The 19,051-nt window shown below is 40.3% G+C and overlaps 1 protein-coding gene across 2 annotated transcripts; it reads right to left on the bottom strand.

Moving 5' to 3' along the window:
• Positions 1–4,903: 4,903 nt before the first annotated feature.
• On the bottom strand, positions 4,904–17,960 carry LOC138597929 (ubiquitin-conjugating enzyme E2 D3-like). 2 transcript variants are annotated; one of them, XM_069669497.1, is made up of 8 exons: positions 17,605–17,960; positions 10,372–10,435; positions 10,258–10,289; positions 9,426–9,503; positions 8,822–8,927; positions 8,342–8,435; positions 7,066–7,116; positions 4,904–5,484 (listed from the first exon to the last, which is right to left on the bottom strand). In XM_069669497.1, exons 1-7 carry the CDS (start codon positions 17,626–17,628, stop codon positions 7,068–7,070), a joined length of 447 nt encoding a protein of 148 aa, XP_069525598.1. In that variant the 5' UTR covers positions 17,629–17,960; the 3' UTR covers positions 4,904–5,484; positions 7,066–7,067. The 2 variants fall into 2 exon arrangements, with proteins under 2 accessions (XP_069525598.1, XP_069525599.1); XM_069669498.1 differs by lacking the exon at positions 7,066–7,116.
• Between the last annotated feature and the right edge of the window lie 1,091 nt (positions 17,961–19,051).

Consider the following 19,051-nt stretch of genomic DNA (forward strand, 5'->3'; position numbering starts at 1 on the left):
CCGTAGAACACTCCTGGAAATCCTGTAAGCCCTCCGTTGACATCCTTTAAGGCTCATGAAATCAACTCAAGAGCCCACGTCTCTTTAAACTTCCTCTGGAACCTTCTTAGAACCCCAACACCTCCTAAAAACCTCCTGAGACCTGTTAAAAAACGACCTGAACTTTAATTTAAACACCTTAAATCTCCTCAAGATACCTGGAACGTCCTTGAGTCCAGACCGGAATCTGCTTCAGGACATCGAACGCCGTCTGGAAACAACAACACCTGAAATGTTCTCTAACTGCAGCAGAACCCAGCTACGCCTCCTGGAACTCACTGGAGCTCCTGGATATTTCAAAACACACAGATTATTTTTAAAAGGCCTTAAAACCAGGAACTTCCTGAAGTACTCGTGGAACCTGCTGTGGAACCTGCTGTGGAACATTTTCTGTGATCAGGATTCATTTAAAGGAACAAATAAAAAGTGAACATGGTTCCGTAATCTTTGAGGAACCTTCTTTATAATCTGTGAGCTGAGATCTGTCAGAACACACGACAGAGAGCTTTAGAACACCTGAAGGACGCTCTTCATCCAGGTGAGCCGCGTTTTAAAGCGATGTTTCCTGAATGACTTTATTAATGTTCCGCTGCTGATGAAGAGGAGATGAAGAGGAGGCTCTGTGCAGTGTGAAAACACAGATGGCACTTTGTTCTGTTTCACTGCTGCTGCAGATAAATCCACACGCTAACAGCTGCAGTCAGGAGGAGCAGACTGCAGGAGCAGGGCGCCACACAGTGGACAACACCCGGTACTGCAGAGCGGACGGACTCATGATGGAGGGAGACGATGGGCGATAATAAGATGAGAATGTATTAAAGACGAAAGCATCTCAGCCACAGATCATCTCTTTCTACAGTCTTATTACACACGGTCTGTTCGCATTAAAGACTTTTACGCTTTATATTTAAAGTTCGTTTATATTTGAGATTTTATTTTGTGTTACTCTGATTACTCAGAAGAACTTCTGATCTGATCCGGTTCTGTTGTAATTTAACCCGGAGGAAAATTCCTCCATCTGTAATGATGTGAGGCAGAGGGGGGGGATAGTTTCAGGTGGACTCAATGTCATTGTGCTTTTACACTGCTGTCAGAGAAGGGAACGAATCTGCAGCCGCTCAGAGGTCCAGCACAAAGAGTCAGAGAGAGGAGCAGTACAGTATTACTGAACAGTAACAGGAAGTGTTCCCTCGACCTCAGTATATGTGTTCAACAGTCTGAGGCTGCAACTAACAATTATCTGAATTATTGGCAAATCTGCTGATTTTTTTTCAATCATTTAACGTCGATAAAAACAGCACAAATAAAGAAACCGTGTCGTCTCAGCCGTCCAGAGTCCAAACTGACGTCTTAAAATCTCGTTTCATCTTCAGCTGCAGCGAGAGACTCCGTGTCCTCTGACAAACTGTCAGTCTGTCTTTCTGTGTCGTCGGCAGGTCTCACCGTTTCTGCCTGACTGATTAATACAATTATTCTTCCTTTTTTGGAGTCGTTACAGATTATTTTTCTGTCTATACACCTTTCTACTAATTTATTCTATTCTATTCTATTCATTTCTTTGTACACTGTGTGTGCATAATGACAATAAAGTATTCAAAAGCATTCAATTTCAACTAACGTGCACCGACACGGCTCACAGTGACAGCAGAAACTTTACAGCTCTGCATCTCTGACCGAGCTGGTCTGAGACAAAAACACGCTCCGTCCTCCTCACACGGTCTCTGACGGAGGAGCAACACCAGCCTCAACACACAGCGACTCTTCTTCCCTACAGACCAAACACCTGCTTTTTTATCCTCTCATGTCGAATCAGAGCTCAGTGGATCAGTGCAGACGTCCTGCTGGGTGGGTCACGACCCCACTTTAACCATCGGAGGGGCATTTAACCCCTGACCCCCCCAAACACTCCTACAGGTCTAATAACTGCCCTGAAACGCTAAGCAGCAGCCTGAGTCTGTCAAAACACATCATTACCACGACGACCTGAAGAACACGAGTCCTCACATGAACGACACCTTAAAGATCAGATTATTGTGGTTTAAATAATAATCACAACATGAGTGAGGGTCCGTTCAAATATTAATGTCTTGATATAAAAAAAACTTCCAGTAAACAGATGTGTATAGAACATTATGTGTGTGTGAGGGGGGGCTGTGATTTAAATAAACTGCATGTTCAAACTCTACGTCTAAAATCATAACTGCAAAATGTTGCTGTTAGCACATTATAAAACAAAATGTTTTAAATGTCGCAAAAAGGAGTTTTCCTTTAATTATAAACATCAAAATAAATGTTATTTTACGATATTGTCCGAATGTTCAGAGAACATCAGCTGTGTTCTGCTGGATCACATGCAGAAAATACTGATCACCTCTGCACCAAATCAATTACACTAAATGATGTTTCTGTATTTCACATTTACAAAGTCAGGAACATTTATATTTTAGGTGAATTAATTTACAATCAACAGGCGGATGGAGCCTCATTAGATTAGATTAGATTCTTCTTCTTAGATTCTTCTGCAGCTCAATCCATCTCTCTAAAGTGTTTTACAGACTTCATATTTATACAGACAGCTTATATACATCGTATGATTAATAAGTCTTTGTTGTGCTTTCCAGAAAAGACTAATAGATTATTTTTAATAGATTATTTTTTTCAAGCTAAAGTCAAATTATTTGATTAACAATGTTAGAAAACTAAAAGTGATGCTGATGTTTATTTTTAGGATTCACATATAAAAACTTCATCACAATTTTCACACAACCTAAAGTGACTAAATTCCTATTTGGACTAAACTTGAGACGTTTATATTTGTTGAAATTAGAAGACGAAAAATTTCACGGGATATCAGACGTTTCACTGAAGGCAAAGAGCTCCATCTAGTGGCCAAAACAACACATTACACTCTGGCCTCACAACACCTGCTGCATGCACATTACTATCACCATAAAATTATATTTCAGTGTAGAGACCCTTTCTGTAACTGTGGACTGTCTGTCTTTGTGTTATCTGTTGGTACCTGAAAACTGGAATAAACGTGATGTTTGTCAGCGATGAAGGGTTTAATTTCTCTTCTTCTGTCTCTGTAAAAGCTGCTGCTCCGGTTCTTTAACCTGGAAATTATAAAATAATTTAACAAAACAGTCCACACAAAGAAACGAACATACAGGGAACACTCATACAACAGTGTCCCTCTATTTTCAGTTTGTTTCACATGTATTTACAATTCATTCCAGTCACAGAGTTCAGGAGTGTCCAGAAGTGGTTCTAAATAAAGAAATAAAGTTTAAATATTCGGCTCTGTAGCTCACTCACTAACACACGGCTAACGCTAGCTGGCGGCTAATGTTACGTTAAAGGTTGAGCCATGCTAGCGTTTTGCTAGCGGCAAGCTAACTAAAGTTCTTAGCTAGCTTAGCTTACACTCTGGTAGTGTAATTTCTGCACTTTAATTTGTAACACGGTGTTTTAAAAGTGTGGTTATTGTACTTTTGTTGCAGTAAAAGATCCAAATACTTCCTCTTCTGTTGTGACTGAATATAAAGTGAACACGAGGCACAAACTGCAGCTTCTTTAAAACAACAGGTTCGCCAAATTTAACCGAAACACAAATGAAAACTTGGAGCTATTTCACATATTAATCCAGCAAAGTGTGGACAGGGAACCAAGCAGTACTGTATCAGCGCCATTTTACTTTCAATCAGCAGAAACCTCACCTGTGCTGAGCTTCACTTCCGGTTGAAACTGAAAATGAATCATTTTTTCAGATGGTCATGGGAACAAAATGTGGATGTTTCCGAGTTAAAAAGATGTTCATGTTAACTTTTGATAGTTCTTCACTGTTTATCTGCTCACTGAGTGTGATTACTCTCATGATTGTTGGACAGGTGGAGCAGAGGTTCATACCTGCACCAGACTGACACAAACTGTCCTTGTCTCAACCAGGACATAAAGAGCGGTGGTTACTAGACTTTACGTGTTACTTATAAAACATCTGGTCGGTTTAATAAAAATGATGCAAAAAATACGGATTTAAACCCCCAGAGATCCTCACAAGTTTTATTCATGTTGGATATTTGACCAATCAGGTTGAAGCTCTGCTGAGGTTTATGTGAGGTCATCAAATTTAGGAGCTTATTTCAGCCAATGAGATGACACAAAGACATGCACATTCCAATAAGCAAACTCTGTATAAATGACTTTGCATCTTAAAATATAAGATTCTTTATATTTTAACAGGCCTGTTTAGTCCTTGTATGAACCAACAGAAGAGAAAACAACTCCTTTAGACCCTAGAGAGAGTCGTAGGGTATATATAGTTAAATTACATTTAAATAAAGTATACATCCCCTCTGATAAAATCATGTTTTATATTGTAACATAACTTGTGTTTAAATTATAAATTGTGCACAGATTTAAACAAAGAAAAGGACTTTGAAGGCTTAGTTATGTAACATTCAGGAACAAACAAGTGAATGGATGAAAGTCTTGGAGCTTGCTACCTGATCACTTGAAATTTCCTTCAAACTTCACCACTTTTAAAAGAGCCAAATCCTGGTTTCTCCAACAAACCTGCACTCATGTGCAGCTCTTAAAGGTAATGTTCTTAATGTGTGCTTAATGTATTTATATCTCTCCTACTTTTCTGTCACTAACCTCTGTTTCTGTTCTTCTAGGGACGGGCAGTACAAACTAGCAGACGCTATAAACACGAGGATACTTCATTGGTTGGCTGTTTTCAGTTTGTCTACGTCTACTGCATCTGTCCCCATCAAAGAACCCATAAATAAATAAATGTGACCTCCGATCTGCAGAGGCCCTGAGACAGAAATATACAACAATAAAAACAGGACAAGAAAAGAACCTGCAATTTGTTCAACTTTATTGAGAAAAGAAAACATCACAGAGCTATTAGTTGATCAATCAGCCATTGAGAGCTTTGAGTTTCATCTTCAGTGCAAAAAGAGGAGAACAGTGTGGATGATGGATGAACTAACGGCTCTCTCGTCTAAAAACAAAAAAAACATCAAGAAAACTGAATAAAACCAAAAAGCTGTCGTCGTTTCTTTTTTAAAAAGTGGACAAATCTCAGCAGCACATGAACCAATCACTGACATGCATTAAATTATTATTTATTGTAACAGTTCTCCGTCCGGTCCGCTCTGGTTCGGGGGGTTTGTTTTGCAGTTGGCACATTCACAGCTCAGAGTCCTCGGCCCCTCACCTGGTTTTAATTTATCTTTTTTAGAAAGCAGAGAAAAGGGCAAATGAAGGATTTAAAAGCGTTTAACGGTGAGGAAGGGGACGAACAGAAACGTGAACAAATTGCTGTTATTGGCTGATGAAGAGGAGGAAATCAAACAGTTTGTTCCAGCAGTGAGAGAGCAGAGGGAGGATCACATGGCGTATTTCTGAGTCCATTCCTGAGCTGTCCTGTTGTACCTGCACACACAAACACACACAGGTGAGTCCAGGTGTCGGCAGGTGAACACAGAGCAGGACGATGCAGGACGATGCAACACACACACACACACACACACACACACACACACACACACACACACACACACACACACACACACACACACACACACACACACACACACACACACACACACACACACACACACACACACACACACACACACACACACACACACACACACACACACACACACACACACACACACGATGCTGCAAACACAAGTATCACATCAGGAATCAGACACCTTGATACCTGTGTATTTAAAACACAATCTGCTCCGTCAACTCACCCGCTTTCAATAAAGGTTTTTAAATCTCAACTAAATCACAATATTTGAAAGAATTGTTGTTAGGACAAAAACAACATCGATACGTCTTTGGATTCAACGGCAAACAAACAGTCCTTCAGCAATAAATGAGGTAATCTGCTCGTCTGAATGTCTGAGCGTCACACACTGCTCTAACAGACACGGGACACAAACACATTCAACACTCTGTTAATCGTAATAAAAGGCATAATGATGATTGTTTCCCTCTCAAACACCACCTATAATCTTGTAATGTGTGAAGTGGTGTGTGCGTGTGTGTGTGTGTGGGTGTGTGCGCGTGAGTGTGCGCGTGTGTGTGTGTGTGCGCACAGAGAATGGGCCGGTCCAGGCTTCCTGTGTAGCCGGTGGTTATCATAAACTGTTTCCGTGTGCTGCATTGTTTTTACAGTCCGACTAGAAACCTGAGGCGAGGAGTTGGAGCTGTGTGACGACGTATTAGAAGGAATTCTTAGCTGCACATATCTGTGGATGTTTGTTTACAGAGATTAATAAGAAGCTAAACTGTCATCAGATGACGCCGACGGGAGCCGGGATGTCATTACAGTGGATTGTGCTCCGCCTCTTTTGCTCTCCTCACAAAGCTGCTGATGCGAGCCAGCAGGACGATGAAGCGCTCCGTAATAAAAATATAAAGATGTTTGGTTCAATGTAAAATGGCAAAGGCGGTATAATGGTGGAGCTTCTTTACGGCGCTGTGGTGGGACTGCATCGAAAAAAGGCTTCCGTCTCTGTCTGCAGCAGATTCCGACGTAACTTGTGCATCTATACGAGAGGCCAAAGGGAAACAGAGAAGTGGAGCCCAGATGAAAGCGATGCAGTTTAATGTGTGATCTCTGAGATGTAGTGGAGTACAGGTATAAAGTTGCATAACATGGAAATGCTCCAGTTAAAAACAAGGACTTTGTATTTGTGCTCACGTAAAGCATATGAGTAAACCAGCCTGGTTATCTCCAGCACCGCTCACAGGTTTAAACATTTCTTCATCATGTCTGCAAACAAAGCTCGGAGCATCCTTCCTCCCCGTGGATGCAGTTTGGAGGATTGTAAAAGGGTTTCCAGGTTTTCAGTAAAACATGACACAGCAGCATCCTGTACAGGAGCTCAGCCTCCGTCTGCACATTTGGAGCCATGCTTTGCATCAACGTGCTTCAGTCAATTTAACATCCACTAATGCTGACAGAAAACTTCAGGCAGGCAGCTGAGCTCTTACCCTCACAGCATGGCATACTTCTCTGTCCACTCCCTGGCTAGTCTGTTATACCTGAGACCAACCAGCAGGACAATTAAAGGGTTAATGAATCTCCTTCACTGCAGCCTTACTCAGGTTCTAATGAGCAGCGTTTATGGCCTACAGCTACAGAGAAAAACACACGTCATCCTGTTTACAGTTAATTTAGAGTCCTGCAGCAAATCAGAGCTGCTGCTAACATTTGTTCTTCCCGCTACACTGAACATGTAGCTTGTGTCCAGCTCTGATCTGTTTAAGGACGAGCGATGATTCACCTTTACCTGCATCTACAGACCCCTCGTGAGTAACGCCACAATGATGTGTTGTTCTTTCTGCTCCTGGGTGAGACAAACATTAGCTCTAACTTCAAATCCTTTCGTTTACCGTAGTTTAAAAGCCCAGGCAAAGACTTAGAAATGGGGAGATGGCAGGGAAGGACAACAGGACACGTTCATGTTGTTGTTGGTGTTTTACATGTTGGGGGAGATGGAGGAGGAGGAAAAAGAAGAAGCAGAAGAAGAAGAAAGACCTGGAAGAGGAGGAGAAGAAGACCTCAAAGAAGAAGAAACAAGATGAAGAAAGAAAGAAGAAGACAAATAACATGAAGAAAAACAGGGAAACAAAAACATGAGATAAAGGATGAGAAAGAAGAGAAAAGAAATAAGACCAAAAAAAAAAAAATAGAGAAGATGAAAGTCAAATAAGAAAAAGAAAAAGAGTAAAACAAAGAAGACAATGAAAAGCAAAGAAAGAAGAGACTTAAAAAAGAAAGACAAGACAAAGAATGAAAGAGAAAGATAAAGAAAGAGCGGGAAATGAAGAAAATGAGGAAGAAGACAAAGATGAAAGAACGACAAGGCTAACAAGAAAAACAGAAGAATTAAAGAGAATGAAAGAATACAAATAGGAAAACAAAGATGATAAGAAAAATGATGCACAGGAAAGAATGAAGACTAGAAAAAGATGTAGAAGACAAAAAGGAAGAAAAGTGAAGAAGAATGAAAGAGAAAAAAAGATGAAAATGAAGACGAGGAAAGATTAAGAAAGAAAATAAAGACTAAAAAGTAGAAGAAGAAGAAATAGGGAAAGTAGGACGTCCAGGAGCTCCGCACCCAAAGAGCACGAGATGTTAACTGAACTTTTAAACTGGATGTTGTTGTTTGTTTGTTTGTTTGTTTGTTTCAGTGTAAGTCTCATAAACAGGGTCTGCTGTAGATCAATACTTAGTTAGTTTTCTGTTTAACAGACGTGGACTCACTTGTTGGGGTCTGTTTTGTAGATGCGGGCGATCTCTGGCACTAGCGGGTCGTCGGGGTTCGGGTCACATAACAGAGAACAAATGGACAAAAGGACTGTGGACAGAAACAGGAAGTACACTGTAAAAAACATCAACACTTTTATATTTTGTGACATTTATATAAACCAGGCTGTGTGTCACGGACTCATGTAAACACCTCAGAGCTCAAACTATCCACCGACAGCACCATCTAGTGGTGATGATCCGACATTATTAATACTTGATGAAAGAACTTTAACATCAACATTAACGTGCACGTTTTAAAGCAGACCGCAAAGACTGACTTTGCCTCTGAAGCACAAAACAAACAGGAATGTTTAAAGTCAGAAGTCAGCCACAGACTGATGAAATAAAGTGTTTCGTTATGAATCTAAATGTTTCCTCCAAACATTTTGTCCTCACAGTTAAACTGGGTTCAATTCAGCACAGTGTGTGTCTCACCTTTAGAGATAGTTAATGCTGGAGACCACTGTGATCTCAATATATCCAAGCAGATGCTGCCATTACTGTTAATATTTGGGTGATAAATTCTTGTTGTGAAGGCGACCTGGTGGAAGAAGGACAAACAATCAATGACCAAACGTTATTCAACTTTTGCACCATTTTAAACTTAGCCGCAGTCAGTCGATCTTTAAAAGAACCTTTAAGCTCAAAACGTCATTGATTGGTTCTTCTCTGGTACTCAAAGAACTCGCCCTGCATGTTGGTATTTTCCTAAACGTTTTTTCTTCTGTGTTAAAAGGAAAATAGTTTTTTACGGTCTTAAAAAGCAGACCCAACTCGGCTCAAAGGCAGCTTTCTTCCAAATCTGTCAAGCAGCAAAGAATGTTCCAAGAGAAATGACATCTTCAATCATCACAGCTGCTTTCATCTTCATTTAATCAACTTCTCAGCTTTCTATTGAAGCTGTTTGACGTTTACACTGAGGGAAGTATTCACACACTACTCTCACATTTTAAACATGTCATAGAAACAAACATGGAGGAGGGTTTAGCTTGTAAACTGTGTTGAGGAAATGGTGCAGTGAGAGCAGCTGCGTACTGACCTTGGGTGGTTTGAAGGGATAATCTGTAGGGAAATGAATAGTCAGGAAAAATACTCCGCCCTGATAGGGACTGTCAGGCTGCAGCAGGAAACACAGAGGACACAGTTTACACACTCATGCATGTATACGTCAGACTACAGAGAGAATCTTACTGTGACAGGTGATTTAGAAAAACACGACACAGATGAGTCAGGTGACGGCTCCAATTAGCATCTTTGAACTGAGTTAATGTAGCTGCAGTTAAACTGGACACCAGAGCAGCTAAACGGTCTATTTTTGGTTTGTTTCTTTGAGCGCGGCTCGCTTAATGTTTCTGTTAATACCTCAGTGACAGCTTTGTTCTTTATGGTTTTCATACAGTCCCTTTATTAGTTACACCTCTAATGTGAGCTGATACAATACAAACACTGATATGAATTCTTGTTTCAGTTTTTTATCCACACTCTAAGACAGGTAATAATTCTACTTCCTGTTTATCATTGTCTTAGTCGGTGATGCGTTTAATGTGCATTGTTTTGAAAGTTGTTTTTAATACACTACTATGTATGCAAATGGAGCGGACCAAATATTAGGAACAGCTCTCCATATAAAGCAAAACAAACAAAACTAAAATGCAAACAGCTGCTGGCTTTATCTGTGGTTTTCAAAATAAAAGACAATGATATCAATTCAGTACTTTTAGAGCTTTTTAAGCACATTTTAACAATACTGTGATAATACAGGTAATCGTGATAATTCAAACATTTCAAACTGCTTCATATTTTGTCAAATTCTTTAACTGAATGTCTCTGATCAACTTTACTCCACTAAAACACTGATGGTTTATACTCACAGGTCCCATAATAGTAGCTTGCCAATGAAACACTGGAAAAGAAAAGAAAAACATTATGTTAGAATTTTATTAACTTTGTGTACAATCTGACTTTGAGTTAAAAAGTCCTCTCACTGTCTTCCCCGACGGGCCCGGCAGAGCACTGAGCCGGAGGATCTCTGGACAGGTCGGTTAGTTCCTGAAGACACAGAGACACAACATGTTTTTATTAGTATCTGCTTTAAAACGTTTAATAACCAAAAGTCTGGAAAATAACACCGATTATAAATACGACACCTGTTGAGATTAGACAGAACATTTAGGCTGTACGTTTATCTCTTCCCTTAATTCACCAGGTGTTGTCGTTGTGTGCGAGGGGGGATGGGGTTCATTCTGCTTTAACCAAATCAGTTATAATGTGCGTCAGGTGTGGCGGCTGCTGTTCGGTGTTTTGCATTTTGTCTGTTTCCTGTTTGTGACATCTGGATGTTTGAAACACGGCGAGCTGCTTCCTTCAGCTGCTCCGAGGAAACACGAGGACGATCTGATCACAAAGAAAGTTTAAACTGTTTGATGATTAGAATAAGTGTGCTTCTGAGAAGCATCAGGGGCGGCTTCGTTGTTCGGCAGAGTTCACTAGAATAAACAGAAATGTTGAGTGAATTAATAAATAATCAATATTAAATTGTTTTGTGCATTTACAGCACACATGAGATAACGATGTCATCATCTATTATGATTATATATTTTAAGAACATTAACAGGATTTAGCAAACAGCCTTGCAGCCACCTGAGGGATGCTGCATGCTATTTGTTGACTTTTATCCTTAAAAATATTAACTTAATCAGACCTCCCTCCCAAAATAATCATAAGTATATTACGGTCCATTAGTTAATCCATTATTTATCCTCTTAACATCCCATTAAATAAATTCCCAGATGCTGCACAGTGTCCATGGTTTGTTGGTTAACAGAAAGCTCAAACCACAGCGTGTCCTTTTTATGGTTTAATTACTGTATTTGTCCACCTTGTGTGCACTAAGCTGACATCCTCATTAGTCGTCTGTGTTTGTACAGTGTCCTTGAAAGTTCTTGGTCTGTCTGAAGCTTTAATGTCACCAGTTTCAAGCGGACCACAGGTTTGTTTTGGAGCACGATGGACATCAAGAAGAGCCAGTTTGGCTGCATGAAGAGCCTCCATGTCTCAGATGTGCCTCACTTGAACCAACACGCCATGAGCCAAACATGTCAACATTAAAACCCCAAGAAACTCTAGAACACACCAAAAACCTCACATGTGAGGACAGGTCCTTTCATCAAAGTTTCAAGCTGTTTTTGTCCAGTGTGTCAAAACCCCTGTAAAGAACTCTCTCTCTGCCTCCAGCAGGAGCAGGTAAGTGACTGTTTGGTGAGTTGTTTCATGAAGCGCCAACTTTCCTGATGTTCGGGTGCTCTTATTTTACAGCTAGTACAGCCTACAATTCTAACATTTGGTGGACATATGTATCATGCTTACCCGAAAAGAAACCACACTGTAACATGAAGTCTGCCTATATATCTATACATCATTCATTTACATATTATACAATGTATTTATCATTTATAGTTTTTCAGTTGAATAATGTTTAAAGTGCAAGAAAACACCGTGAAAGACCCTTTGAGTAGTTTAATAAATGGTTGCTGTTCCAAAGTCAGAGAGTTATCGTTTATCAGTAATCCAACAGGAAACTATCCACCATTCCTCTGCTGTTAATCAGACCAACTTCAAACGTGGCTGGTATACAGAGAAGACCTGAACAATGAAAACGTATCAGGCTCATGTTCATCTCTATTTACAGATTCTACATAGAATAGTCTACATAGAAGAATCTGTAGGCAGGGACGTGGATTTACGGGAAGGCGAGTGTTCTGGTTACGGTTTGAACTACACTTGTAGTCCCAGTAATATTGACCAATCACGTATCGGCAGGCTGCGGCGTATGCAGGAAAAACAGTCCTGGAGGAGACGAAAGCAGGCGGGACGTAATCCGCCGTAATGACATCACAGCTCCCATCAGCGTGATCTGATGATGATTTAGCGTCTTATTAATCTCTATAAACAGACGTCTGCATGCTAGCAGCTAACAGCTAACAGCTAACAGCTAACAATCTGTTCCAGATCTAAAATTTTACTTGAGGTGAATTCTCTTCACGCCGTGTCACGAAAGCCGTTCAGCGTTCAGATTTCCCGACTTCCTTGAATGCATCAGAACAATCTGACCTCCGTTCAACAAACGAGCAGTTTAAAGTTTTCTTCTCCTCTTGAGGACAGACCTGACAAAGCTTTAATTTTACCTCTTACGAGTCTGCATCATGAAGTTGAAGTTTGGGCAAAGGTGAGAGCCGTTAATAACGAGTCCATCACAAGAGAACGTTTCTCTTTCTCTAACAACGCAGCACGCGGAAAAGGAAGTCTTGACGGGAAGTCGATTATCGCTAACCGCCCGGCACGTTCACCGGTGTCCTCAGAGGCTGCATCGTCTCAGACTATAGCCAATGGGATCCCAGACTGGGCTTATGTACACAACTCAAACGGTGCGTCCGTGATGGCTCACCAAAGTTTGAGGTCCTGCCATGAAACAGGAAGTAGCTGTAACTCAAACATACTGGATCTTATCTGCTTCAAACGTTACACTTTTGATAACAGTCTCAGTCTGATCACATTTACATGGTAAAGTTCAGTCTTTGTTGTTCAGAAATATAGCTTACACTTAAACTGATGTTTTGTTTTGTAGGTGGGACTTCTTGTTTTAGGGGGCTGCGGTATGTTTTGTCCACAGCGGCACCAAGTATCTCTCTAAACTGTGTAGTTACTGTACTGATCACAAAACTAGACTGCTTTTCTTTGTTGACTTGTGTTATAGTCCGTGACATGTCACAAACATCCCACATGTGTCGCACTCGTGATCACAGCAGGAATGTTCTCCCATCAGCAGCTGCACGAACAATAAATCTGATACGACATGAACGCAACACCAACGCAGAGTTCACTCCTGCGACTGAAGATGAAAGACGGAGACATGAAGATGAGAAGGTGCCAGCCAGCACACGGTTTGTGCTTTTAGTTTGGGGTCAACCAATGGCCGAGCAACAAAACAAGCAGAAGTGGAAGTGAGAGGATTTTGCAGAAGTAGTTTGTGCAATAAAATAAAGATCTGAAATATGCAGCGAGAGAAGTCCAGACCTGTTCAGAGTCCTGATAGAACTTCTGGTGTATTTATACGAATAAATCGGACTTCGTTGGGTTGTTTTGGATGTTTTCCTGTAATAAAGAGGCCTCTCCTCTCTCCGTCCTCTGTCTCAGTTTATATCCAACATGTTGAGATGAAAATAGTCGACCCACTAACTGTGGCAGTCTCTGCTGTCAGGTTTCACTTTGGCAGGGTCTGAATCAAACTCTAAATATGACTTTGTCCCTCTTAGTTCAGCTCAGACACAATCCTCTGAGTGAACACAGACCAACAACAGGAAAATATTTCAACCTGATGTTGTTTACTTGTAGAAAACAGGTTAGTCCTGCCGGCCTGAAGTGTTTTAATCTTTTAATCTTGTTTATTTTAGAGATTTCACTCCGAGAAATTCTGAGTGGCGGCTAACTTTAAACCTCGCAGCCATTTTGACCTGTGATTAAAATTGTTTACTTCCTGCAAACAGCTGTTTGACATCGATTCTTTCATCAGAGTATCACAAATATGGTCAGCATATCTAGCATATACACTCACCGGCCACTTCATTAGGTACACCTGTACAATCAAGTACAATGCAGTTCAGTTCAACAGCGCTGCCGTGGTTCTGCTTTCATGAAGTTTAGTTTGTGTTGACTTTTGTTGAGTGTGAAGTGTGTGAATTCAGTGATGTTTATTACTGAGGCCACAGTTGAAGGTGCTGTTGTACTGAACTACATTATATTGAGATGCGTCTCTAATGTTGTTTCTCCCTATTTACATACATGAGGGGGCCGGAGTATTAGGAACACCTGTGATTACAATGCAGCTCAGTACAGCCCCACCACCAGTTAGCATTGAACGAACACCTCTATGCCAGCATGACATATTCTAAAGGTGTGCCACAGTCGTTTACGTTCTGCATGTGAGCACGTTCCATTTACTAAAGAAGGCTGTTTGATACTAAAGCAAGTAAATAATAAATCTAGAGTTTTTCATTTTCGTAAGACTTGATCTTTCTTTGAGCCGAGTTTAAGAGCTCTCTCAAAAAATATATGAAGCTCCAACACCAAAATATTGGAGCTACTTAGCGTTATTAGTAGATTACCTAATTGTTTTAGCGTCAATCATTTTTATTACCAATTTACTAATTCAGCTAAACCCGCTTGTCTCTAAAATATCAGAAAACAGTGAACATTTTGTTCGGACCGGGCAGCTGCTCACGTGTTCTTTAAAAGCCGTTTCATGATGTTCGTCTATAAATGAAGCCTCGTTTTAAAGAACTCAAACTCAACAAAGGCTTTGAACAAAAACAGACCTTAAAGCAACAACAAGTTAAATATTAAATAAATAAATCTGCAGACATTCACATCTGGTTTAGCTGGAGGAAGTTAATTTTCACTAAGCGTTACTGTGTTCCACTAACATCTTACTTATCAACAAATCTCATATCAGGTTTTTGATTGTTTTTGTTTCTCTAGTTTCTCAGAATTACAACTTTTCTCTCGATGACATCATAGTAAAAGGAATAATAAAAAGATGCACCAATCAGAAAATAAGTAACTGCAGCCCTACATTACTACAAAGACAGACGTTTATTTTGAAGGCCGATCTTTGTGCAGCTCAGACACTTGAACGCAGCATCAGAAACAGACGGAGAACACGGTCAGTATTGATGTGTAAGCAGAGGATCTATTTTTACTCTGGACAGAGGAGTCGGGAGGCCGGTCAGGATATAGCAGCGCTGCTTATAGAACGACAGGTTTGTGTTTCAGGCCTGCAGGTCTCCCTCCAGCCAAACTGGGCCTGTGTGTGTGTGTGTGTGTGTGTGTGTGTGTGTGTGTGTGTGTGTGTGTGTGTGTGTGTGTGTGTGTGTATTGGTATGTGACATACAGGCTTGGAACACACAGCTCATCTTTCAGGTTTGGCTGAGTTTAGGAGGCGAGAAAACGGGCAGGAACTCAAACAGTGAACGTGACAGAAGCAGCTGTGAGGGCAGACACTAACCTGGGTTAAAAAACACATATTACAAGTGATATTTATTTAAATATTAAGTCATGTTACACTAAATACATCCCCTGGAAAGTCCTCACATCCACTGGTTCCTCTTTTATCTCCTCCTGAACACAGCACAGCCTCAATAACATTCACTTTTTTTATTGCTACATGAGTTTTTGTTCTGCAAATATAAAAGTTATTTAAATATACCATGGTAAATATTCATTCTGCCACCCTAAAGATGAAGCAGAGAGTTTGTTAAATCTTCCTGACTTGTTTGATTGAAGAATTTTAACTTGAAAACAATGTGGGTATCGTACAGCTGCCTGGCTTAATGCTAAATGTTGATAGTCTTTGTGTCATTAATCCCACACGGGTCAGATTAATTCAAGTGGTGCACCTCATGCACAGGTACACAGTTAACTTCTCTGACGATCTAACCTTCCTTTAAAGAGCAGAACTTGTGCCACACAGAGTCCTCACTACTCACTGCACGATTTAAAAACATGCAATGATTTATAATGATTGTGATATGATTATCAATTAGTGGGAATTATCAGCTTTTTTTTTAATCACAGTTTGGTTTACACTGAAAATCATATTTGAATCCAGATGATGTGACTTGTGCTGGAGTCCATTCCAAATCTGTCAAATGTAACCATCAAAATATTGGAGCTTCTGGACATATGGACAATTCCATAATTTATTAACAAATCCTGCAGCCGTGCATGTGTTTCACCGTGTTACACTTCTCTTTCACATTTGATTCTTTGCATTTCTTGTTACACGTTACATATTCTTGGTGAACATCCACCAAAGCTCTCATCAGGCTGAGCTTTGCACCATAGAGCTGTGAGAACTCACTGAATTCTGCAAGTAAAACATTTGAGCTGTTCTGATACCAATACCACTATCGGTATCCGAACTCAGTTTCAGCCAACAATCCAAGTCTAGATATTGTGAACAGTAAGAACAAAAATGTTATAAGAACACAGGACAAGAAGCCTCCGATGACACCCAAACATCAGCATATGAAAACTATATTTACATTTAAATATCTAAACATTTATATATTTTTTATAATAATCTTTAATGTGTTTAGTTTGGGTTGTTCTAATTTATGAACGTTTTCTTGAAATTACAGGAACTGGTGACTACTTGCTTTTTATTTATTGTATATTTTGTTTCTATTTTTATTATTATGCACTAAAACATCAAAATAATTCCTGGTAGTTCTTAACGAAATCCTAGATTTCAATTCTGAAAAGGTACTTTTTTTTAGTTTATTTTTTTTAGTTTAATTGAATAAAATAATTGATAAGCTTGTCTTTAAAAGTTCAGAAAAAAAGGGTGAAAATGCTACACTGATTTCCAAAGTCTTTAAATCACTTATTTTGTCCGATCAACAGATCAATCAGTTCACTGTGATATAGCCTAACGTCAAGGGATATGCCGATATTTTCCAACTTCTTTTAATTTGTTTTTATTAATGTTTTATTAATGTGTTAACTTTAATAAATGTTATTATAAAACTATTCAGCAGAGTAAAATATCTGCCCGTTTTGTTTTGATATCGGTCCAAAAATCACGTGTTACTTACTGACACTAGAGTCATATCACACCGGTTAAAGGCACACTATGCCATTAAAATAAAAGTTTATTGAGTTTGAACTTGAAAGAAAGTTCAGGGTGAAAACAGCTGAGACTGAAACTGAAAACATGAAACTAGGACGTGGTCACAACAGAAGCCTGAGTCAGTAAAATACCAGCAGGCCACACGGTTATTTAAATATCCAGCAGCAAAATAAACTACACAACACTCAGTTAAAGGCCCGTCTGACACTGAAGCTAAAGCTACCGTCAGGTCAGTAAACTGAACCATTGTTTAATGGTGCAGACCCACCACAGGGAGGGGGGGTCTGTCAGAAACCTGCCTCACACAGAAAACACAGAAAATTACCTTAAAGCTTAAACTGTCAGTGTGAACCAAACCCCAGCAGGAATCTTACGGATTTTGTCAAATGTTGTGTCATCCAAGGCAGCTGGTTCACTGTGAAGAACAAGCTAACGCTGCTAGCTGACAAGCTAAAGCTAACAAACGTTGGCTAAAACCGACACACGTCAGACTGTGGTTGTAATTAAATGTTTAAATAAGGTGTTCATTTACCTTGCTGATTCGTTTTAAAGCCATTGTGTCGACGTGAAGGGACCGGCTGTCGAGGAGAAGGAGGAGGAGGAGGAAGAGGAGGAGGAGGGCAGGCCAGCTAGGTGACGCTAACTAACTAGCATCTAGGACTTTGCTAGCTTTTGTGGTTAGCTTGAGGCGCTAAACTAGCTAGCTGTGCTACACATACGCCGGTTAAACTTCAACCGTTTTTCTAAAATCTCGTCTTTTTCTTGAACTACTGCTCAGTATGGAGACTGACTCTCCAGCACGTCAGCCCGGACTTCAGGCTGACACTCAAATAATGGACCGGACCGACCGCAGCGGCTCAAAATGTCTTCCGTTTCACACAGAGCAGCTGTCAGAGGACCGGGGGCAGGAGGTCTCACTCCGATTCGATTTCAAGGCACCGCAAAACGCCTCCAAACAACATGGTGGCACGAAAACACGACCGGGTTTAAGTTCCACTGTGAATAGAGAATATAAGGAAAAACTACAATATATTGGGGAAGATAAAGATAATAAAATTCATAAGATGAAGTTAAGAAAAAACGTTGTATAATATTTATAAAAAGCTATTGTTAAACGAGAATTATGTCATGCCATTGTATAACAAAAACTCATAATGATAGATAGACAGACAGATAGATAGATAGATAGATAGATAGATAGATAGATAGATAGATAGATAAAATTAGAGACAAAAATTAAGGCTATTAAAATTACAACTATACACTGCAACATTGAGTAGTGGCTGTATGGAGGTAGTGCAAAAACAGTGAGGTGCATAAAGATTTATAACCATAAATAAGTGAGCATTAGATCGATGAGTAGAGTTAGTGCAAAAACAGTACGGTGCAACTGAGGATTTATGACCACAAATAAGTGAGCGTTAAAGTGTTATAATGCTTTAGGTCCTGGTGTAAGTTCACTTTTCCATCTGTGCATTGTTTGCTTGCTTCCCCCTGCCATCACTGAGAGGAGTTGTACAGTCTTATGGCCAGGGGGACAAAAGAGTGTCAGAGTCTGTGGGTGGAGCAGAACTGGGACAGCAGTCTGCCACTGAACACTGTCTCTGCCTGGTGGATGTGCTGTGCAAACGGTGGTGGGCGTTGTCCAGGATGGATAACATTTTATCCAGGGTCCTTCTCTCTGCCACGGTCACCGGGGAGTCCAGCTCTGTGTCCACTACAGAGCCAGCCCTCCTCACCAGTTTGCCCAGCCGTGCAGCGTCCCTCTTCTTGCTGCTTCCTCCCCAACACACCACAGCAGAGAAGAGAACTCTGGCCACCACAGACAGGTAAAACATCAGCAGCAGTTTCTTGCAGATGGTGAAGGTCCCCGGCTTTGTGTTTTGTAATGTGTTTTATGAGAAATAAGCTGGCTTAATCATTTTTTCCCCTTGAAATATCCCAACGTTTTTCTCTAACATCTATGGAACTTTTCACAT

The sequence above is a fragment of the Semicossyphus pulcher genome, unplaced genomic scaffold, assembly GCF_022749685.1.
Source record: "Semicossyphus pulcher isolate SPU_LCO1_2020_fin unplaced genomic scaffold, fSemPul1.0.p SCAF_2, whole genome shotgun sequence".
NCBI lineage: Eukaryota > Metazoa > Chordata > Actinopteri > Labriformes > Labridae > Semicossyphus > Semicossyphus pulcher.

What these genes read in the sequence shown, in the direction of transcription:
- LOC138597929 (XM_069669497.1), bottom strand. Translation starts at nt 17,628, where the DNA reads ATGGCTTTAAAACGAATCAGCAAG. An exon ending in CTTTAAAACGAATCAGCAAG is followed by an intron (nt 10,436 to 17,604) that starts GTAAATGAACAC and finishes CTGTGTCTTCAG; the next exon opens with GAACTAACCGACCTGTCCAG. An exon ending in ATCCCTTCAAACCACCCAAG is followed by an intron (nt 8,928 to 9,425) that starts GTCAGTACGCAG and finishes TTCTTCCACCAG; the next exon opens with GTCGCCTTCACAACAAGAAT.